General features: G+C 47.1%; 1 protein-coding gene across 3 annotated transcripts in view; it reads right to left on the bottom strand.

Annotated features, from left to right (window-relative positions):
- Window positions 1–24,341, bottom strand: part of HNRNPAB (heterogeneous nuclear ribonucleoprotein A/B) — a 94,565-nt gene that overhangs the window by 9,608 nt on the left and 60,616 nt on the right. For all 3 annotated transcript variants that reach the window (XM_075344567.1, XM_075344566.1, XM_075344568.1), the window contains exons 3-4: window positions 3,222–3,390; window positions 2,787–2,945 (exon numbers count right to left, since the gene is read on the bottom strand). In XM_075344567.1, coding sequence (XP_075200682.1) covers window positions 2,787–2,945; window positions 3,222–3,390 — 328 coding nt within the window. The remainder of the gene's footprint in view (window positions 1–2,786; window positions 2,946–3,221; window positions 3,391–24,341) is intronic.

The raw sequence follows: 24,341 nt of genomic DNA, 5'->3' as shown, positions 1-24,341 counted from the left end.
GGTCTCACAATGTCGGTCAATTATAGAGATTGACCGACATTGTGAGACCTCACTCATTTCCAGTGTTTTGAGAAACATGCGATTAATGTCAGTCGGTCTCTCCCTCTCTATTCTCTCTGTCCATGTCGTTCTATTCCTTTCCCCCCCTCTCCCATACTCCCTGATCCCAGATCACCAGCGCGGCGCTGCACAGCGGTCACACTGCTCCGGCGGCTTCTCTTTAGAAAAAGCCGGCCACTCATTATTCAATCTCTTATTCCCTGCTTTCCCCGCCTACCGGCGCCTATGATTGGTTGCAGTCAGACACGCCCCCACGATAAGTGACAGCTGTCTCACTGCAATTAATCACAGCTGCCAGTGGGCAGGTCTATCATGCAGTAAAAAAAAAAATAATAAATAAATAAAAAAAAAACGGCGTGTGGTCCCCTTAATTTTAATACCAGCCAGGGTAAAGCCACACAGCTGCAGGCTGGTATTCTCAGGATGGGGAGCCCCACGTTATGGGGAGGCCCCCACCCTAACAATATCAGCCAGCAGCCGCCCGGAATAGCCGTATCCATGAGATGCAACAGTCCTGGGACTGTACCCGGCTATCCCGAATTGCCCTGGTGCGTTGGCAATCGAGGTAATAAGGAGTTAATGGCAGCAGCCCATAGCTGCCACTAAGTCCTAGATTAATCATGGCAGGCGTCTCCCCGAGATACCTTCCATGATTAACCTGTAAGATAAAGTAAATGAAGACATATTTCAAATAAAGAATTTTTTGGTGTAACAAAAACACCACAACAACCTCTTTCACCACTTTATTCAAGTCCCCAAATACCCTTCCATGTCAGACATAATCCACAGAGGTCCCTCGACGCGGTCAGCTCTGCTACATCAGAAGCTGATAGAGCGGTCAGATCACGACCGCTCTGTGAGCTCCCCGCAGCGACTGAAGTGAGTCGCGCCATCAGCGATGACGTCACACAGGTTACCCGCGGCCACTGCTCTCAGCGGGACGACTTCAGCTGTGGCCACGGGTAACCTCAGTGACGGCACCGCTGATCGCGCGCAGCTTACTGCGGTCACTCAGGGGATTTGCGGTCACCGGTGTGATCTTCACCGCTGACCGAAAATCAGGCCATGCCACACAGACAGAGTTGCGGGATGACAATGAAGTCAGGTGACGTTCATCCGACTTCATTCTGATCGTGCGGCTCTGTCTGTCTGCTGTCAGCGGCTATTCAGCTCTGCTACATCGCTCTGGCTGTGTCTGCTGTCAGCGGCCATGTAGCAGAGCTCAACGGCAGATGACAGCTGCTGAAAAAAAAAAAAAGGAACACACGCATTACACGCTATGCAAGTCATTAATTAAAAAAAAAAAAAAAGCATTGCACTTTCATTGCACACTGACCTAACGTGAACTAAAATCGGGCGAGCTTTCTTTCAGGGAACTCGGACCGATTTTACAAGCATAGGTCCGTTTCCAGCCTTAAAAGGGGTTATCCAAGTAGTGGACAACCAATTGTCAGATTGACAGCAGTATTGAAATAGTTAATATGTAAACTGTGTGCACTACAGCATATTAAAAAAAAAAACCAAAACGCTTAGTACAGAAGTGTGTTCTAAAAAGTTTGTATTTTTAATAATCTATTGGAAAACTACATTGTTCGTTCTGAATTCACTCCTGGGAGAGTGCTGCATCCACATACCTCATACTGCATTATAAAATAGTTAACAATAGCTGTTAGATGCTGGCTATTATAGAGCCAATATTTGCCATATGGGTAAGGAGCTCCACTACTGAGCCCCATCTACACACAAGGACTCCTTCCCTGAACGGGAATAAACATCCTTTTGCTATAAAAAGTGATTAACAACAAATGTACATTTACTGTAATTGTAAAAAATAATGCAATGTTAAGAACCCTTAAAAAGGGCCTGTCACCAGGATTTTGCAGTGTAAGCAGAGGCCAGCATGCTGCAAGTTTTTAAAAAAAAACCAAAAAAAAACAAACCCTATTGTTTACTCAAAGGGTTTATTGCTCTGTGATTAACATTGATGTGACTCTTCTGCATGTGCAGACCAGTCAGATATGCCCCTTGCTGATTTGACACCAGTCAGAGCTTGGTATGGGCTGGGACAGCTCCCAGCTCTGCTGCACTCCATTCTGAGAAACTCAGAACAGCTGCATACAGTGATCTAAGAAAAACATTCTTGGGGTACGCTCACACGAGCGTGAAAATCTGACGAGTGCAATGTGAGAAAATCTCGCATTGCACTCTGACCAATGTTAGGCAATGATGGAGAGCAGTTGGGCAGCTTTTATCGCATCCAGATTCTGGATGCAAGAAAAGCGGCAGCATGCTGCGATTGTCTGCAAGAGCTGTATTCCTCGCACCCATTCAAGTGAATGGATGCAAGAGATACATCGGACTGCACTCTGATGTTATCCCAGTGCAGTGCGATATACACACAGGCCGACAGTGGAGGAGATGGGAGAATTAACCCCTCCCTCTCCTCCGCTGCGCCCACACTCCGCTTCACAGCTGTGACCCGATCTCAAGATCGGGTTACAGTCGCATGACACTCGGCTCACGCTCGCAGCAGAGCCTGAGCCGGGGTACATTAGCATATCGCATCTGATGCTCTCGCATCGGATACCATACGCTCGTGTGAGTCCAGCCTTAGTTTCAGAATCTTTGCCTAGAACATGCTGCTCTCAGATGAAGTAGTAAAACCCTGGTGGCAGATTCCCTTCAAGACTCTGCTTAGATGAGGAGTTAACTTATTTGAACCTTACCTCTCCAAAGGTTACAAAGTATTCTCTTATCTTGTCTTCTCCAGCTTCTGGATTCAATCCACCAACAAATATTTTCTTTATTGGATCTTTTTTCATTGCCATTGCCTTTTTAGGATCAATCACCCGTCCATCTAATCTGTGTTCCTTTTGCTCCAAAACCTGGAGTTTTTATAAAGGGAAGGGAACAATTTAGGGTTTTAAAAAAGTTTTCAGTTCATATAAAATAGTAATTTGTAATTCTCACTAGATTGCTCCTATCATTTTAAATGAAGAAATTACAAACCAGTAACTGCTGAATGTTCCCCCAACATGTATACATGCCAGAGAATATTTAAGACAGGGCATCAGGGAAATTCAACAAAACATTGGCAGTGTTCTTTCATCATTACTCATTCGCAGTCAGAAGCATGCATATCACCTAGAAGCAAAACAAACCTTGTCAACACTTGATGCATCCTTAAATAGAATAAAGCCAAATCCTCTAGACCGTCCCGTGTTAGAGTCCATCTTGATGGTACAATCCGACACCTCCCCAAACTTAGAAAAATAATCTTTCAGGTCTTTCTTGCTTGTGTCCCAGCTGAGACCTCCAACAAACATTTTCCTAGATTAAAGTGCATCAGTTTAGGGAAGATTTAAAATAACAGCGTTTAACAAAACACTGTTGGTCAACAATATTTCAGAACATCTTAAATGTAACCTGTCAGGTTCCCCTATGCCCTCCAACCCAGCAATCATCTGTATGGCAGAATTCCCTGCCTAACCAGCCCTGTTAATAAAGTAATATATATAAATAAATATAAATAGAGATAGAGAATATTTATATATTTATATATATATATATATATATATATATATATATATATATATATATATATATATATATATATATATATATATATATATATATATATATATATATATATATATATATATATATATATATATATATATATATATATATATATATATATATATAAACTCAACTGTTCATATGCCAAAGTAGGCTTGTGACTAGTTGCAGGGGCGTTTCACAGACTAGTCAGCACTCTTCCCATCTTATTCCCATGTGGGTGTGATAACATGATTGCCACAGCCAGTGTCACCGCCAGCTCCCTGAAATCTCACATGCGTGCGGCTTTGCTCACGCACACTGAACATTTGAACCCAAGTGTACGAGTCACTGCTTGTCAAGCGGCACATGATCAGAAGTGGTGTTTTTTCTGATCATGTGCAGTGTGCCTCTCTGAAGCAAAGACGTATACACCTGGCTTCAGAGATTCAGTGTAAGTGAATAAAGCAGCGCGCATGCGCAAGATTTCCAGGAGCTGGCGAGGACGCTGGCTCATGGAAAATCAGGTTACGTCCAAAGGGGCATGATAACATTGAAAGAGATCCAACTACTTTGGGGAAATAACACCCCACTGACTAGTCAACACCTTAAAGGGAACCTGTCACCAGTTTTTTGCCCTATAAGCTATGGCCACCACCAGTGGGCACTTCTATACAGCATTCTAACATTGTGTTTATAATAGCCCAGACCGCTGTGTAGAACATAAAAAAAACAAAAAAAAACACTTTATAATACTCCCCTAAATTGGTTGCTGCGGTGGATGTGGCTCAAATGGGCGTCTTCGCCCTCGTGGCGGCACCTCCTCTTTTGGCCATCTTAATCTTCCTTCTCAAGCCTGTGTGCATGACGCATCTACGTCATACACATTCGCTGGTCCTGCGCATGCGCACTACAAAGCTTTAACCACACCTGCTCAGGGCAGATCAAAGTGCGCATGCTCAGGACCTGAATTCCGGCGAGTGCAGGACCTGAATTCCGGCGAGTGTGACACGAACGCGTCATGCACCGCAGCTTCAGAAGGACGACAGAGGCGGCGACAAAGATTTGCAAAAGAGGCAGCGCCGGCACCGGAGGCCAAAGATGCAGATTTGACCCACATCCACCGGTTTAAGTATTAGTGGGTTGTTTTTTTTTTTTTATGTTCTACACAGCGGTCTAGGCTCTAACATGCTGTATATAAGAGCCCACTGGGGGTGGCCGCAGCTTATAGGGCAAAAAACTGGCGACAGGTTCCCTTTACCATAACAGCAGAGTTCATAAATCTTTTTTAAAACACTGATTTCAGTTAAACAGTGCTTGTTAGACACAGAACTTAGTCATACAGATATGAATGATGCAGGGGATTGGTGGGCATAGGGAACCTGACATTTCCTTTAAACCTGCAAGTGTATACTGCCAAATGTACAATGAAACCATTCTACAATTATGCAGCAGAAAATGACAAATAGTATTAAAAGTATTTAGAACCCCTTAAGGATGTACAGTTACATACAAAGGATGAAAAATTTAAAAAGTTAAATGCCTTAGAAGAAAAAAAAAAAAAAAACAAACACACAACAACGAACTCCCAAGTCTACTACTTTTCCCTCCTAAAGGTGCTGAAATCACTCCACTGAAGTCACATTTGTTGCTTTTAAGAATAATATGAAGTTTCTGCTAATGGTACAAATAGGGGTGCATCCACCCTTTCCAGACAGTCTTTAGTAGGGAGGAGTCACAGCATGCTCCCAGAAAAAAAAAAAAACCAAAAAAAAAACAAACCAAAACACTGAAAACAGTTGAGCGACAAGCAGTCTCATATTCATCGCATTTGAAGCGCAACATGTGAAAACCTCTAATTTGAAGATGCAGTGCACAACAGGAGAGAGTTAAACAGCAAAATCAGAAGCGCAGGGATTTTGCAATGCTTTTAACTAGAGAAGAACCCCCACCGCCACATAAAATTAGACAGAAAAAAACCCCAAAAAACTCCCACACCCCATATATTAGAGAGCTGATCATTCAGCTTTGACATAATCACAATGAATGAGCACTTTGCTTGGTCATCAGGTGACTTCCAACCTGTTTAGATGGACAACATGTAGAATCAATTAACTGATTATCAGCCCATCTGAAAAGACCTCTTCCTTGCCAAAGCCAGCAGGGGTGGGTGTTTGTTTATGCTCATTTTCCTCAATGTTTGGGTGTTTACTAGTTGGGTGCAGTCAGTTCCATGTAGTGTTATAAAGCGGTCAGGCCCTGTGCACACACTTTTTTGCTGCAGAATTGGTGCAGTTTTTGTTCATAAGCTTATGAACAGCAAAGTTATTCCCCAGCAAAGTCCAAGAGAAATCCAAAATGCTGTGTGCACATTACATTTTTTTTCCTTAGGCTATGTGCGCACGTTGCGTAAAAACATGCAGTTACGCTGCGCTTTGTAGCGCAGCGTAACTGCATGCGTCCTGCGGCCCCTGCACAGTCTATGGAGATTGTGCAGGGGCCGTGCGCACGTGGCGTCTAAGAGCGCAGCGCTTCGGCTACTGCCGAAGCGCTGCGCAAAAAGAAGTGACATGTCACTTCTTTCCTGCGCTTTGCCGGCAGCTCCTGCTCTGTCTATGGGAGGAGCTGCAGGCAGAGCGCATGGAATCGGCGCTCACTACGGACATTTCTGCAGCGATCTAAAGCGCACATGTGCTCTTCAGATCGCTGCAGAAATATCTGCAGGGCTTGTACGCAACGTGCGCACATAGCCTTACATGTTTTACGGCAGAATTTCTGATGCAAAAAGTCGTACAGTCATATGAAAAAGTTTGGGCACCCCTATTAATGTTAACCTTTTTTTCTTTAAAACAATTTGTGTTTTTGCAACAGCTATTTCAGTTTCATATATCTAATAACTGATGGACTCCGTAAATATTTCTGGATTGAAATGAGGTTTATTGTACTAACAGAAAATGTGCAATCTGCATTTAAACAAAATTTGACAGGTGTAAAAGTATGGGCACCCTTATCAATTTCTTGATTTGAACACTCCTAACTACTTTTTACTGACTTACTGAAGCACTAAATTGGTTTTGTAACCTCATTGAGCTTTGAACTTCATAGGCAGGTGTATCCAATAATGAGAAAAGGTATTTAAGGTGGCCACTTGCAAGTTGTTCTCCTATTTGAATCTCCTATGAAGAGTGGCATCATGGGCTCCTCAAAACAACTCTCAAATGATCTGAAAACAAAGATTATTCAACATAGTTGTTCAGGGGAAGGAGACAAAAAGTTGTCTCAGAGATTTAAACTGTCAGTTTCCACTGTGAGGAACAACTCCCTCCTAATCTGAGTGTTTACAACAGATAACAGAGAATGACATGTAGGGACACAATGCAGAGCCATTTTGTTGGTGACCAGAAATGTCTTAAGTGTCACCAAGGACAGCAGGAGTATCACACAAGATAGGATTAGATACACAGCCCTGCAGACAGTATCACACCGGACATGATTAGATACACAGCTCAGAAGACAGTATCACAGGAGAGGATTACATACACGGCTCAGCAGACAGTATCACAGGATAGGATTAGATACACGGCTCAGCAGAGAGTATCACACAGGAGAGGATTAGATACACAACCCTGCAGACGGGCAGAAACAGTGGCTCAGTGGTTAGCACTGCAGTCTTGCAGCACTGGGGTCCTGGGTTCAATTCCCAGCAAGGACACCATCTGCAAGGAGTTTGTATGTTCTCTCTGTGTTTGCGTGGGTTTCCTCCGGGTACTCAGATTTCCTCCCACACTCCAAAAACACACACAGTTAGGCACCTTAGATTTTGAGCCCCAATGGGGACAGTATTGCCAATGTATGTAACGTGCTATGGAATTAATAGCGCTATATAAATTAATAAATTATTATTTTTATTATTTTTATTAGAAAGTATCACCAGTACACACACAGGTACTCACATGCAGTGGCAACACACACACTGCTCTGTCAGCACACACGCAAAATGCTCCACACACACACACACACACACACACACACAACTACTGCGGCCGGGGAAGGAGGGGGGCCGTACACTACTCACACACAGGCCGACAGGTGACAGGCCATGTTGGGAGAGCGTGGGGGTATTGAGAGACGGTAGCATCGGCGGCGAGGGGAGGGGCGCCAGTACACTACTCCCCATGGGCAGAACGGGTGACAGGGGGAAAAGTTCAGCACACAGTATGACCGCTGTGAGCTGCAGAAAGATGGCATGATCTCCTTGCTCTGCTGTGATGTGGACAGCCCAGGGGGCGCGTCCATTTCACAGCAGGGAGATCTCCTGTAATAAACCTAGGGGTCGGATTCCGACTATGAGTCTATGGACAGGGGCTGCCATAAAGCAGTGAGTAACGGTCGTTACACACAGCAAATCCAGCATGGCAGCCCCCAGTGCCTCCAGTAAAATTAGAATAAAAGCTAAATAAGCTGCGATTTTAATTTTGTATTAAAAATACTTGGATTTCATAATCACTTTTTAATACAAAAATAAAAAACCGCGACACCTTCCCTTTAATAGAAGTCTAGGGGGGAAAAACGGATTCTTGCAAATTATGCAGGATACCGTAATTACTCAAGGCGACGAATTGTGACTGATGCAAAAAAAAACCGCAAATGTGAACAAAGCCTTAACAAGAAGCTGTAACATGAAATTAGCATACTGTTGAGGTGTTGGATTTCTAGCCATTGTTCACTTGCATATAATCTGAGTATGTACCTGAGCCTTTCCCACTAAAGCCTTGGAAAATGGGTACCAGAGACTGCCATATCTGCAGAATCACTGCTGTAAATTGGATATATCCTGAGTCATATTGCAAAGGATTGTTGAAAATCCACTTGTGACTTTTAGGATCGCTACTTCCAATAGGTGGCGCTGTGCTAGAGTTTGTCTCCTTTACTGGAGAGACAATGTAAATTGGATAGGTATTCACTAATCACTGAGTTTAAGGGCTCAAACTGTAAATGTGGTATCTTTTCATGGGGTGTAAAACTAGCCTAAAGGCCCAGTCACACTAAACTTACCAGCGATCCCAACAACGGATCGCTGCCAAGTTGCTAGGAGATCGCTGGTGAGATGTCACACTTAAGGCCCCTTTACACACTGAAACTTTCTAGCGATCCCACCAGCGATCCCAACCTGGCCGGGATCGCTACAAAGTCTCTGGTGAGCTGTCAAACAGACAAAGCTGGCCAACGACGCAACAGCGATCCGGACCTGCAGAACGACCTAGCTAGTCATTGGGGACGTTGTAAAGCAGCTTTTTGAAAGGGAAGTCGCTAACTAAGTCGATGTAAAGTCCCCTTTACACACTAAAACTTTGCTGCACAGAGGGAAACAAAGGACCAAAGAATGGTCCTGAACAATTTGTAGCGATCACAACTTCACAGCAGGGGCCAGGTCGCTGATGTGTTTCACACACTGCAATGTCGCTGGGGAGGTCGCTATAACGTCACAAAACCGGTGACGTTACAGCGATGTCGTTTGCGATGTTGCAGTGTGTAAAGCCACCTTAAGAGACGCTCCAGCGATCCCACCAGCAACCTGACCTGGCAGGGATCGCTGGAGCGTCGCTACACGTGGAAGCATGCTGCGCTTGATAACTAAGGTAAATATTGGGTAACCAACCCGATATTTACCTTTGTTACCAGCGCACACCTCTTAGCGCTGGCTCCCTGCTCTCCTAGCCACAGTACACATCAGGTTAATTACCCGATGTGTGCTGCAGCTACATGTGCAGAGAGCAGGGAGCCGCGCACACTGCTTAGCGTTGGCTCCCTGCTCTCCTAGCTACTGTACACATGGGGTTAATTACCCGATGTGTACTGCAGCTACATGTGCAGAGAGCAGGAGCCGGCACTGACAGCTGCGGACGCTGGTAACGAATGTAAATATCGGGTAACCAAGGTAAGGGCTTCTTGGTTACTCGATGTTTACTGTGGTTACCAGCGTCCGCAGAAGCCAGCTCCTGCTGCCTGCACATTTAGTTGTTGCTCTGTCGCTGTCACACACAGCGATCTGTGCTTCACAGCGGGAGAGCAACAACTAAAAAATGGCCCAGGACATTCAGCAACAACCAACGACCTCACAGCAGGGGCCAGGTTGTTGCTGGATGTCACACACCGCAACATCGCTAGCAAGTTGTGCCTCAGCAGCGATGTTGCTAGCGATGTTGCTTAGTGTGACGGTACCTTTAACCACTCCTTGGACAGATGGTGCTCAAAAAGCATGAACATGCGCAAATGTTCATTCTTAGTTTATCACTTTCAGGCAGGTTACGAAGCTCTGTAAAATCCAATTACCGGTAAGTAATTATCTTTTCCCTTCCCATGACATAACTGTACATGAGAGAGAATAAAAAAGAAAAAATTTAGGGGGCGACCACCGCTGAAAGAACCTTTCTCCCGAAGAATATATCCGAAAGATCCAAATACAAACGGTAGTGCTTAAAGAAGGTAAACACCATACTGCCGCCTTACACGGGCTTCACATCAGCGGTATTCCGCCGCAATGCCGGATCCAGCACAAATGCTAATCACTTCAATGCATTTCCTATGGACTCGCGGCAAGTTCCGGTCACATGCGGTGTATGATGCACGTAACCGCATGTGCCCGGAACTTGCCGCAAGTCCATAGGAAATTGACTGAAGTGAAATGCATTTGTGCTGGATCCAGCATTGCAGAATACCGCTGATGCGAAGCCCGCCTTACAGATCTGCACTGAGGCGTTTGCCCTCTCCACCCAATAAGTGTATATAGCCCTAACAGAAAGGGCCCTAATCACCTGAGGAGGGGCCTGACCTGATGCTGAATATGCCAAACTAATAGCCTCCCTCACCCAACTAGCAATAGTTGATCTTGTGGCCGCATTCCCTCTTTTAAGTCATTCAAAAAGGAACGGCAGATGACTTTCACCATGGCAGAGTTATGTCCAGATATCTCTGGACGCTTTTTCTGACATCCAGGGAATGAAAGACCTGCTCTCCTTGTGATTTGGGATTGTCACAGAAAGAGGGCAAAACAATTTCCTGGCCCCCAATGGAACTTTGAATTGACCCTGGGAAGAAAGGCCAGGACTGGCTTAACTATTATTCCATCCTGAATTGTAGTGAAGGTAGCGTTAATGGAAATGGATTGAAGTTCACAGATGCGTCAGGTTGATGTTCATGCCACCTTCAGGGTGAGCGCCTTAGGCTACTGTCACACTTGCGCTGTTTCCCATAGACTTGCATTGACAATGGATTGAGACTAATGTGTCTGCGTTGCATCCGCCGAGTAACGGGTCAGTCGTGGAACGACCGTCGGGCGGCAAGAACGCAGCATGTAGCTTTTTTTGAGCAGCGGAACACTTTCACTGAGCATGCTCAGCTCTTAGGTTTCTCTCTCGGCGGCCGAACAATCAGCTGATCGGCCGCTCTCAAAAGCCGGCTGATCAGCTGATCGCTCTCAAAAGCCGGCCGCCGGTAAAACAGTGAGTGAAAGAAAAAAAAAAACCAAAACAGAATGAATCGTTGTTTTGCAGCATCAGTCACATCAGTTGTGCCACTATCTGCAACGCATCCGTTGCATCGGTCACACAACCGATTGTGACGGATACCACACAAGGCAAGTGTGAAAGTAGCCTAAGTGGAGACCAAGGGATATTTAGTGAGGTCAGTTAATACTAGTTTGAGGTCCCAGGGGGCTATCCTAGACCCCGCTAGAGGTCTAGAGGCAAATGATTCCCTAATGAACCTACGTATCGTACCCCATGGCTGGTCCGCAATTTTTCTATCAAAAAGTGCACTCAGGGCTGCTACATGTACTTTTAATGTGCTGGTAGACAGAATTTCTGCATAAGGGCCTAGAAAGGGGCCTAATACTTCCGCTAACAGCACCTGTTGCTTCGTTATCTGGAGCCCTGAGAACTCCAGGAACTTTGCCCATAATGCTGCATACTTTGTGGAAGTGCCCAGCTTTCAACTATGAAGGAGGGTGGAAATTAAGCCTGTAAAAAATCCTCTCACTGCTAGAAGGTTCCTCTCAAGTTCCAGGCTCTCAAGTGTAACCCCTGCACTTGAGGATGAAGGATCGGCCCCTAAGAAAGTAGATCAGGTCTGTCTGGTAGAATCCAGGGATCAGATAGTTCACGTGGCTGAGAATTTTGACTAAGCTCTTCTTGGCCAGAAGGGGGCTATCATGACTCTGGCCTGCTCTTTCCTGATTTTCTTCAGGACTAGTGGGATTTGTGGAAAAGGTGGGAATGCACACGCCAGCCGGAAATCTTATCTCTGTAGGAGTGAGTCTACTCCCTCTGGTCCTCCCCCGGGATCTAGGGAAAATAATTTGCCCAATTACAGATTTTCCTGAGTCAGCTCCCCCTTGATTACCGCCAGCCTGAGGTATTTTTGATGGCCTTTGGGGGATAGGGATGTGGTAATAGAGTCAGTCAAATCACATTGCGTTTTTTTCATGCGTTTCCGCAGCGTTTTGAACTGCAGCATTTCAATGCCAAAAAGATTGCGTTTTGATTTCCAAAGACTGGGAATTTTGCAAAATTCGTCCGCACGATTCTTTTTTAAATGCAGCATTTTGGAGTGAAAATCTCTACGTTTATAAACGCAGCATGTCAATTCTTTTTTGCGTTTTGGTAGCCTTTAGCTAACATTGAAGTCAATGACAGTTGTGAAAACGCATCCAAAATCAAAATCCACGCGTTTTACTTTTATGCTAAACACATGCGTTTTTGGCATAGTGATGTCAAGAGGTTTCCTTTTGCCCTCAAACCCAGCCAAACAAAAAAAAAAAACAAAAAAAACAAAAACACCAAGTTAAATTTATTTTTAACATAAATATTAAATCTCAATTATTATAGTGTATGATTTAAAGCATTACATTTTTTTTCAATTTTTTTAGTGTTTGAATGTTCAAACTTTATTTAGTAGTGTCTTTGTATTTAAAACACATCCCATTTTAAGCACTGAAAATGCGGTCAAAAACGTAAGAAAAACATTTTTTATTTCCTGCGTTTGTGGTCAAAACCAAATTTGACAATGAAATTCAGCCAGAGGATGCGTTCATTTCTGCAAGGTACAGAACGCAACGTGCGCACATAGCCTTATTGTCATGTAGCAGAAGGGAAATAGTAAGCGTACTATCGATTTTAGGGTCTCCATCTTGTATCTTTCTACTGTAGTGATTCAGAGATTTCAGATTGAAAAGGGTCCTGTTTTTTTTTTTTTTTTATTTAACAGGTTGCTGTAATACCCGGTACCTTCGGCTACTGGACCCCTTACCAATAAGTTCTTGTCTATCAGCAAGAGGACTTCCTGTTCCAGAACCCCCTGGTTCTTAAGGTCCACCTGAGAACTCAGCATGTGCTGTGGGGGAGGAAAGGAATTGAGCCCGACACTGAGGGAGACTGTTTTTAACACCCAGTCAGAGGCCAGGCCACTGATGGCAAAATTGTTTGAGCCTTCCTCCTACCCGAGGACTGGCATCATTGCTTTTTAGGGGCTCTTATTTGGGCACGGGCACAGCCTCCAAACTCTGATATGGCCTGTGACGCCACCCTCGGCATGCACCGTCACTTCCACTCCCATGAGCCTCACTGGCCCCCCCACTTACTGGTAATGGAGCTTGCGCCTGCACACACAGCTGTGTGCAATTTCCAGAGCGTGACGGCACATGCGGCATAGGTCTGGAAGCGGCCGCGGTGTTTCCGCCCCAGCTGGCCATGTAGAGGAGCGAGCCCCTGCTGGGACCTCAGCCCTTTAAGGCAACCCATAGACCACTGCCCAATGGTTTCCCAGGGAACCTCCCAACTGAACAACACCGGACATGGGGGAAGGAGGCCGCAGCATGCAACCAGCGCGGCCCTTGTGACACCTGGGTCCCGGAGACCTCCTGGCCCGCCGAAACCCAATCTGGAGAAATTTCCCCAGGTAAACATTGGTATCCTCTTCTAGGAACAGGAAACCACACTGGGGCTTGGGAGAGGTGCTGCCCCTTTTATTTCAGAAAGGTTTCCAGTTCCTGGGGGCAGATACACTCACATACAGTGCTGTCATGGGAAAGGAAAAGGTTATTTTAAATTAAGTTACTTGAGTGGCTGGGGTTAAAAAAAGAAAAAAAAAAAAATTATAAAGATCATTTTTGGTAAATCAGACAAACCCCTTTAGTATGAACAAAAAACTGACACCACGAGAGCAGATCCTAGCATGCCAAATCAGCAAAAAAAAAAAAAATAAAAAAAAAAAATAAGAATTATTCTTACCGATAATTCGCTTTCTAGGACCTTCCACGACAGCATAGGAGGTTGTCTCTCCACGCCCTAATTGGGACAGGAAGTTCAAGAGGTTTAAAAGGACCCTCCCACCTCCCATAGCCAGTGTCTTACAAAGAATCCATAGCATATGAGAAGTACTACACATTCAGGAATACATGAATACATAGGGGAGGGAATTACCTGCTGTCGTGGAAGGTCCTAGAAAGCGAATTATCGGTAAGAATAATTCTTATTTCTCTAGTCCCTTCCACGACAGCATAGGAGGAATACCAAAGAATTGATACCTAGGGGGGGACCACAGCCTGCAGGACCCTCCCGCCAAAGGCCAAATCCCTGTTGGAATCCAGATCCAACCGATAATGCTTCGTGAACGTATGGAGCGAAGACCACGTAGCTGCCTTGCAGATCTGCTCAGGGGAAGCCCCTGCCCGTTCGGCCCAGGAGGCAGAGGTAGCCCTGGTGGAGTGCGCCGTGAATCCAGTAGGTGGAGAGAGATGCTGAGCGAGGTAGGCATCTCTAATTGCCCGCACAATCCAGTTGGCGACGGTACTCTTAGCCACCTTCTTGCCCTTATTGCGGCCAAAGGGCTGGATGAACAGGTTAGAATCAAGGCGCCAAGAAGCAGTAACCTCCAGGTAGTGCAACACTATCCGACGGACATCCAAAGAATGAAACACTTCCTCACCCGGAGTCCGAGGATTCTGACAGAAGGAAGGCAGGACGATGGACTGAGAACGGTGAAAATCCGAAACCACCTTGGGAAGGAAGGAAGGGTCCAGCTGAAACACAATGCTGTCATCTCTGATAGTCAGGTAAGGTTCCCTAACGGACAAAGCCTGAAGTTCGCCGACTCTGCGAGCAGATGTAATAGCCACAAGAAAAGCAGTCTTGTGAGAAAGGGAACGAATGTTACAAGAGCACAGAGGTTCAAACGGAGACTGAGATAGTCCTGTAAGGACCACATTGAGATCCCAGCGAGGCGTCAGGACCCTCTGACGTGGACAGAGTCTACTAGCGGACACAAAGAACCGACGGATCCAACGATGATCTGCCAGAGCCATGTCAAAGACTGCACTGAGTGCTGACACCTGAACTTTCAGGGTGCTAGGCCGAAGACCTAAGTCTAAACCACTCTGGAGAAAGTCCAGAATCTGCGCAATATTAGGCCGAAGAGGGTCAGGAGGCCGAGAACCACACCAGGAGGAAAATCTCTTCCAGATTTTGTTGTATATACTATTAGTCACAGGTTTACGGTTCTTCTGTAGCGTAGCCACAACTTTGTCAGAAAGCCCTTGGGCCTTCAGTGCCCGGGCCTCAGAAGCCAGGCAGCCAAGTTGAGTTTCTGGGGAGCCGGATGGAAAATCGGACCCTGTGACAGTAGGCTGGGGTCTGAACCTAAGAGGACTGGGCCGTCGATTCCTAGAGTCAGGACCAGGCTGTACCAACTCCTCCGGGGCCACAGAGGGGCTACCAGTATAGTTGGGACCCCCTCGTCTCTGATCTTCCTCAGGGCCCGTGCGAGAAGAGGAAGAGGGGGGAACGCGTAAGCGAGGCGAAAGGACCAACTGTGGCAGAAAGCGTCTACCCCTAACGCCTCGTCCCTTGGGTTCAGGGAGAAATATGTTGCGACCTTGCGATTCCCTGCCGAGGCAAAGAGGTCCACCTCTGGTGCACCCCACCTTGCCACTAGAGAGCAGAACACCGCCTGATCCAGGCTCCATTCCCCCGGATGAACATCCCAACGACTCAGGAAATCCGCCTGAAGATTGAGGGAGCCCTTCAGATGGACCGCAGAAAGGGAGAGCAGAGATTGTTCTGCCCATTGAAAGATTCGGGAGGATACCGACTTCAGGGCGCCTGAGCGTGTACTGCCCTGATGTCGAAGATGTGCCACTGTTGTGACATTGTCTGAATATACCAGGACATGAGAGTCCCGGACGAGGTCCTGAGCCGCAAGGAGGGCTTCCCTGACTGCCCTGAGCTCCCGGTAGTTGGAGGATTGGGAGCTGACGTAAGGACTCCAGACCCCTTGAAATGGGGAATTTGCCACTATTGCCCCCCATCCTCGTAGGCTGGCATCTGTGGTCAGTGTAACCAGGGGTTTCTGAGTCCAGGCAACCCCCACCTGCAGGTTGGCGGGACTCAGCCACCAGAAAAGGGATGAGGAGACGGACTCCGAGAGGCGAAACCTTCTGTTTAGGGATGACGGGAGTCTGTCCCAATGTGCCAGGATATGATCCTGGAGACACCGAGAATGGGCCTGAGCCCACCTGACCGAGGGGATGCAGGATGTCATGGAACCCAGGGCCGACATAGCCGCTCGAAGCGTTGGGCGAGCCTGCCTGCGGAGCTTCGAGATTTTGGATAACAGAGCTATCCTGTGGCCCTCTGGGAGAAAAGATGCCTGTCTGTCGGAGTCCAGCAGCACTCCGAGAAACTGCCGTGTGGAGGAGGGGGTTAACTGTGATTTTTTGAGATTGGGAATCCATCCCAGAGACCGAAGGATTCCCAAAGACCTCTCCACATGGCTCCGGAGGGTTGGAGCAGACGGAGCCATGAGAAGAAAGTCGTCCAGATACGGAACTAGACAGATACCCTGCAATCTTATGAAGGCGACCACCTCTGCCATGATCTTGGAAAAGATCCTTGGAGCTGAGGAGATCCCGAAGGGAAGTACATTGAATTGGAAATGAAGTACTTCTTCCCCGTGAAGCACCGCAAACCTGAGGTATTGTCTGTGTCCCGGATGGACGGGTACATGGAAGTAGGCATCTTTCAGATCGATAGAGGCCATCTGGTGGTGTAGACCTATCAGGGGAATAGCTGATCTCACCGACTCCATCTTGAACCGCCGGTACCTGACCTGACGGTTTAGACTTTTTAAATTGATAATTATACGGACGTCGCCGGATGGCTTCTTGACCAGGAAGAGACGGGAGTAGTGTCCTATCCCTTCTTCCCGACTCGGGACTGGGGAAACGACCCCCGAGTGCACTAACTCTAAAATCTTTGTGTACAACAGAGTCTGTGAACCCGGCGATGCCAGCGCAGTGACTCGGAGACCCGGAAGAGGGGGGGAAAGGAATTCTATGAGAAGACCGTCCGAGATGATCTTCAGAACCCATTGGCAAGAGGTTATGGACTGCCACTGGGTAAGAAACGCTGAGAGTCTTCCCCCCACCCGGGCCGAGTCACTGTTTGTCCTGCTGAGGACGTTGCTGATGTGGAGGGATGAGGATGTTTCTCCCTCTACCTTTGGGATAGCTCCACCTGCCTGCCTTCCCTTTCCCTCTGGGCTGGGAGGCCTGAGGCATCGAGGGACGAAAGGACCGCTTCCTGGTAGGTCTAGGATCGGGCAAGGCCTTACGATCAGTCGCCTTGTCCAGGATATCATCCAGGGCAGGTCCAAACACCAAATCCCCTTTAAAAGGAAGGGAACAAAGCCTCATTTTAGAGGTGGAGTCTCCACTCCAGGCCTTAAGCCAGAGGGCACGTCGGGCAGAGTTAGAAAGCACCGAGGTCCTGGCTGCCAGGCGGACAGATTCCACCGAGGTATCTGCCAGAAAACAGGTAGCCTTCCTAAGCAAGGGAAGGGATTCCAGTAATTCCTCCCTAGGGGTCCCTTGGGAAACATGAGCCTCCAACTGGTCCAACCACCTAATTAGGGACCTGGATACGCAGGTGGAGGCAATGTTGGCTTGAATAGAGGAAGACGATGCCTCCCAGGACCGCTTCATCAGGCCCTCTACCTTCCTATCCATTTGATCCTTCAGTTGGGAAGTATCCTCAAAGGGAAGAGCCGTTTGCTTAGCTACCCTAGCCACCTGAACGTCTACTCTTGGGATCTCCCAATGTAGTCCCGAAGGTTCCAGAGGAAACCGGCGTCTAAGGTCACTCCGTACCCGCCTCTCAGGACATTCCCATTCCTGAGAAACAATATCCAATATATTGGCATGAACTGGGAATCCCAACTGTTTGACTGACTTCAGGCCAGCAAACATTTCGTCCTGGATTGAAGGAAGAGACTGCACTTCCTCTAAACCCATAGTGCTCCGAACTGCCTCAATAAGATCCCCCAACTCTTCTGAGTGAAAAAGAAAGGACTGGTCAGACCCCCCAGATGGAAATCCTTCATCAGGACCCTCAGAGGTGGAATCAGCGTCCTCCTGATCAGAAGGGGTCGACTGGAGTCTCCTCTTTTTTGGAGGAGAGGGTCCAGTAGCAGGGCCAGGAGCAGGGCCAGGCGCAGGGCCAGGAACAGGGCCAGGCACAGGGCCAGGAACAGGGCCAGGAACAGGGAGAGAAGCCAGTGAGGCCCTAATCTCCTGTTTCATCATGGACCGCAACTCATCTATCAGAGATGGTTGTTCGGCCCTAATAACCTGGTCCGTACATTGCTGGCAAAGCTTTTTATCCCATACTGCAGGGAGCTTCTTTATACAGATGGGACATTTTTTAATTTTGTCCACTCTGTCAGGTCTATCAGGCTTATCGGACTTGTCAGTTTTTTCTGACTTCTCAGGCTTCTCTGATTTCTCATTTCTGTCAGTTTTCTTGGTGGCCTTGTCCTCCTAGAAAACACAGAGCAGAGAGCCATAATCACTGATGAGACCTATGTCCGAGGGACCAGACCCCTCCATACTCACAGTAGCAGGGGGCACACTGGGTTCTGCAGAGGCAGCTGCAGCGGAAGACATGACAGGGAGCACGGTCTTACCATGATCTGATGTCTTCGTGGCAGCCCTTACGGACAAGGGCCTGCCTCCCCAGTGACGGTGCACGTTTCCCCGCCTCCCGCATCCGGTCCTGGGCAGGTCGAGTCGCAGTCGGCGTGCCTCCACGCTGCCTCCGCAAACCGGAAGCGCTCGACCGGAAGTCCGCAAGACCAGAAGTCCCGCCTCCGGGAGCACTTCCGGATCGCTCCGGCAGCGTGCATGCGGGAGGCGGCCGGCGGCTCAGGGAGGACGCCGGCCGGGGAGCTCAACAGCCTGCATCACCCCTCAGGAGGATCCGGAAGGCTGGAGCAGCGGTCCCCCACAGCGTGAGGGAACAGCAAGGGAGGAGCGGTGAAGGCCCGACCGATGCCGTCCGGCTGAAGGTAATAGGGGGGAAAAAAAAAAAAATATACTGCAGTTCGCCGGCCACCACAGCATAGGAGAAAAAACAAAACCTCTCCATGCCCCATGGGGACAGGAAAGACACTGGCTATGGGAGGTGGGAGGGTCCTTTTAAACCTCTTGAACTTCCTGTCCCAATTAGGGCGTGGAGAGACAACCTCCTATGCTGTCGTGGAAGGGACTAGAGAAAACCTTTAGCAGCATGGGCCATGTTTCCATAAATACTTGTATCCCCCATTATTGGCATGTTTAAGGCCTTGTTCACACACACTGCGTTTTTATCCGCTTTTTTGCTGCAGAAATTTCTTCAGAAAGTGGTTGTAACCTTTCTGCAGACATTCCCTGACAAAACCTATGGCAAAAAAAATATAGCTGTGCACACCATTTTTTTCCCTCAAGAAAATTTCTGCAGAATTTGAGAAAAGAAATGAGCCTGTCACTTCTTTTCTGCAGGTACCTGCGTTTTTGGTTATAGATAATGCTAAAAAACCGCAGGGACCAAACGCATTAAAAATGACATGCGTTATTTGAACGCAAGTGCGCTAATCTTTCAGACTCAAGAAATTTCTTGACAAAAATCCTTTCTAGTGTGAACAGAGTCTAAATGGCTGTTAAAAAGTGCCAAGCTATTAAAGGGAACCGGTCACCACTTTTTTTTGGCTATATGCTGCGGCCACCACCACAGGGCTCTTATATACAGCATTCTAACATGCTGTATATAAGAGCCCAGGCCGCTGTGACAACATAAAAAAAAAACCCAAAAAACCCCACTTTATAATACTTATCTAACGGTTGCGCTGTGGTGGAATTGGGTCACGGAGGAGTCTCAGTTCTCTGGTGCCGGCGCCTCCCCATTCGGCCATCTTCGTCCTCTTTCTGAAGCCTGTTTGCATGATGCGTCTACATCATACACACTCGCCGATCGTGCGCAGGCGCACTACAATACTTTGATCTGCCCTGCTCAGGGCAGATCAAAGTGCGCCTGCTCAGGACCTGAATGCCGGCGAGTGTGGATGACGTTGGACGAGTCATGCACCACGGCTTCAGAAGGAAGACGAAGATGGCCGAAAGAGGCGGCATCAGACAACGGAGACTCCATGACCCAATTCCACCACAGAGCGACCGTTAAGTATTATAAAGTGTTTATTTTCTCACAGCGGCCTCAACTCTAATATACAGCATGTTAGAATGCTGTATATAAGAGCCCTGTGGTGGTGGCCGCAGCTTATAGCCAAAAAAAAGTGGTGACAGGTTCCCTTTAACAGCTCTGTCATAGGAACAGAACCAAAAAGGCTGATGCACCACATGACTGTCACCAACATCACAGAACTTTACACTGTCTACTGGGAACTTTATAAGTTACTTTACGAAGCCCATGATTTATCAGATGGTGTGTGTGCGCGCGTTTCATGATTTGCTAATATTTCAGACAAACTGCAGTGGAATCTCAAAACTGGACAGCTGTGATCATGGACTGCATTAAGCATTAGGATTCTAATTTTAAATATTTTAACCCCTTAATGACCCATGACATACCCAGTACATCATGGCGAAATCGCGGACCCGGAGCCCCGGTGACTGATTGGTTCACACAAACCTTAGATTTGGGGGAGGAGGGGACCTCTGCCTGACCTCAGGAGGGGTGGTGCCTTCTCCCCGGGCCTACGGAGGCTGTGATTGGCTGACGAGAGCCACTCAGCCAATCACAGCCACTAATGTTTCAGCCATTGAAAATGGCTATAAACATTGAAATCCAGCCATGATCTGTGCAGCTATAGCACTGATCATTGGCTGGAGCTGTGTGATTGCTGCTTCACCCACCTCCAGCTCTGATTGGAGAGACCGGCCTTGTGACCGATCTCTCCAATCACTGTGGATGGTGACCGCTCCCCTCAGCTTCACTCAGGCGTCTGTGGAAGCTGAGGAGAAAGATTCCTGCAAGTGCCCTGGTAAGCCCCTGTCTCCCAATTGGCCTCCCTGCCCTCGATCCCCTGCCACTGCCGCCAATCTCCTCTATCTGCTGCAGCCCCCTCCATCTGTCACCGCTCTCCCCCACTGAGCTGCTGCCTGCTCTCTCCCATCTGTCACCCTCCCCAATCTGCTGCCCGCTCTCTCCCATCAGCCGCTGCCCCTCTCCCTGATCTGCTGCCCGTTCTCTCCCATCTTACCGTCCCTGATCTGTTGCCCCCACCACCAACTCTCACCCTGATCTGCTGCCCGCCCTCTCCCATCCTCCACCGCTCCTCTATCCACCGCGCCCTCTCCCATCCTCCATCCATCTTTTGTTCCCATCCCACCTAGGCCCCCCTTTTTTGCAGTACATCCGTGCGTCCTGATTTTTTTTTTTTAATGTAAACTAAGAAAGAAATACAAATAAACTTAGTTTAGGGCCAGTAAAATTATACTATAGTAATCGTTAACTACAGTATTTTTACTGAATATTGTAAGGATCAGCCCAGTGCCACACGAGAGCGATGCACAAGTCTCACATTGCATCATCCGGCACGGTCGCTCTCTTCCAGACAGGAGTGTGCAGCTGTGCCAGATGACAAGATGTGAGATTCGTGCATCGCTCTCACGTATGGCACTTGCCTTAGTGTCAGTTGCAGGCGCTGTTTTTTTTTTGTTTTGTTGTTTTTTTACTACTGACTACTGTAATTTTTATTTTGCCAAGCTATTTTTTTTTGTATGGGGGGGGGGGGGGTCTAGTTTCCAAAATCGGGTCACATGTGGGGGAGCTCCATTGATTAGGCACCCCAGGGGGTCTACAAACGCAACATGGCGTCTGCTAATAATTCCAACCAATTTGGCTGTGAAATTGTGCTCCCCTTCCGAGCCCCGACGTGCGCCCAAACAATTGATTTCCACCACAGATGAGATATCGGTGTACTTAGGAGAAATTGCACAATTATTTTTATGGGGGTTTTTTTCCACTGATACCCTTGTGAAAATGCTAAATTTTATGGCTAAAAGTACCATTTTTGTGTAAAAAAAAAAAAATAAAATTAAATTTTCATTTTTTCCTTCTATATTTGCTTTGGTTGCTGTGAAGCTCCTAAAGGGTTAATAAAAACTTCTTGGATGTGGTTTTCAGCAGAATGAGGGGTGCAGATTTTAGAAAGGGGTCACTTTTGGGTATTTTCTGTCACCTAGGTTTCTCAAATCACTCCAAATGTGATGTGGTACCCAAACTTTTTTTGGCAATTTTGTACGAAAAATGAGAAGTTGCTGATGAAATTTGAACCCTTCTAACTTCCTAACGGAAAAAAAAATGTGTTTCAAAAATTGCGCTGGTGTAAAGTAGAGATGTGGGAAATGTTATTTAGTAACTATTTTGTGTGACATCTCTCAGATTTATGGGCATAAAATGTCATTTTGAAAATTGTGAAATTTTCGCCAAATTTCCGAAATTTTCACAAATAAAAACAAAACATATCGGCCTAAATTTACCACTGACATGAAGTACAATATGTCACGAAAAAACAATGTCAGAATCGCCAGGATCCGTTGAAGCGTTCCAGAGTTATAACCTCAAAGTGACACTGGTCAAAAATTGAAAAAAAAAGGCCGGGTCTTTAAGGTGAAAACAGGTTGGGGGCTGAAGGGGTTAAATTCACATTACGCAAAACAGATCATTACAATTTTTCCCCCATCGTTTGTAAAGAAAACACAATAGAACTGGATTTCTTACCATCAACCCAAAAGGTTTTTGCTATAATCACACAGCTTGTGATCCATCCATAGATTGTTGACAAGTGCATGATCACTAAGAATTAAATTGCTAATGGGGTAATGCTTGCCATCCAGTCAAAGTCTATTTACCTTGTACCAGATAACTGAAAGAAGCACTCCGTCCCAAAAACATTGGCGGGAGTATCAGTGTGCTCAGTCACCTCACTATTCATGGGGGGCTCAAGGACCATATTCCAATGATTGGTGAAAAAAACAAGTAGTACAACCCCCAGTCAGACACTTGCCAACCTTCATTTTGATGGGCGATAATTATTCACCTCGGGAAAAACTATTTAGAAGGACTAATATTGCATTACAGACAGGATCCCTTTAAGAAACACTAAGATAGCTGGTTGTATTGTAGCAGAATAAGACATTCAGCGCCATTTAAGGCTATATGCGCACGCTGCGTTCTGTAATTGTCAAAAAAAAAAAATGCACCCTCTGGCAGACTTTGACAACTGTGAACACTGCATTTGACAAAAAAAAAAAAACACAACAAAAAAAACGCATGCGTTTTGAAGGCATTTTACATGCATTTTTTTTTTTAAAGAGGGTCCCCATGGCAATTCAACTCTGCTACATGCCCACTGACAGAGCTGCGCGATGAGAATGAACTCTGATGATGAACTTCACCCGACTTCATTGTCATTCCGCGGTTCTGTCCGAGTGCTGTCGTGAACTCGGATGAACCACATGGGTCCACAGCAGTTATGACAGCGCTGCACCAGAGTTCACTGTCATCGCGCGGCTGTGTCGTGGCCTGATTTGCGATCACAAGTGAAGGATTCACCTGTGAAGGCAAATAACCTAAGTGACTGAAGTGAGCCGTGCAATCAGCGGTGCGGTCACTCAGGTTACCCGCAGCCACAGCTGAAGTCCTCCACCTGAGACCGTTGGAGGATCCAACTGTGGCCGCAGGTAACATAAGTGACTTCACCGCTGACCGCGCAACTCACTTCAGTTGCTCCGTGGAGCTCAGAGTGGTCGTGCTCTACTGCCACTCCTGTCAGCTTCCGATGTAGCAGAGCTGAAAGTTCATGGGACCTAGTGTGGATTACTTCAAACCTGGAGGGGTGTTAGGGTGTTTTCTTGTCTTATTTCAAACAAAGGCTTTTTTGGTGTTTGTATCTCAGACGCCTGCCATCACTAAGCTAGGACTTAGTGGCAGCTATGGGCTGCCATTAACTTATTATCTAGATTGCCACCGCAACAGGGCAATCGGGATGAGCCGGGTAGAGTCCCAGGACTGTCGCATCTAATTGATGCGGAATTTCCGGGCAGCTGCTGGCTAATATTTTCAGGCTGGGGGGCTCCAAAATGGGGGGGGGGGGGGGGAAACCAGGTTTTTTTTAAATTATTTTACTGCAGAATATATAGACCCGCCCAGCGGCAGCTGTGATTGGTTGCAGTGAGACATCTGTCACTCAGCGTGGGGGCTCGTCTGACTGCAACCAATCATAGGCGACGGTGGGCGGGGGAAGCAGTGCACATGAGATGAAATAATGAGCGGCCAGCATTTTCAAAAGCAGGAGAAGACACCAGAGCAGTGTGACAGCTGTGCAGCACCGTGCCA

This window comes from Anomaloglossus baeobatrachus, chromosome 4 (genome assembly GCF_048569485.1).
Source record: "Anomaloglossus baeobatrachus isolate aAnoBae1 chromosome 4, aAnoBae1.hap1, whole genome shotgun sequence".
NCBI classification, from domain to species: domain Eukaryota; kingdom Metazoa; phylum Chordata; class Amphibia; order Anura; family Aromobatidae; genus Anomaloglossus; species Anomaloglossus baeobatrachus.
This window is presented reverse-complemented; position numbering and strand designations above follow the sequence as displayed.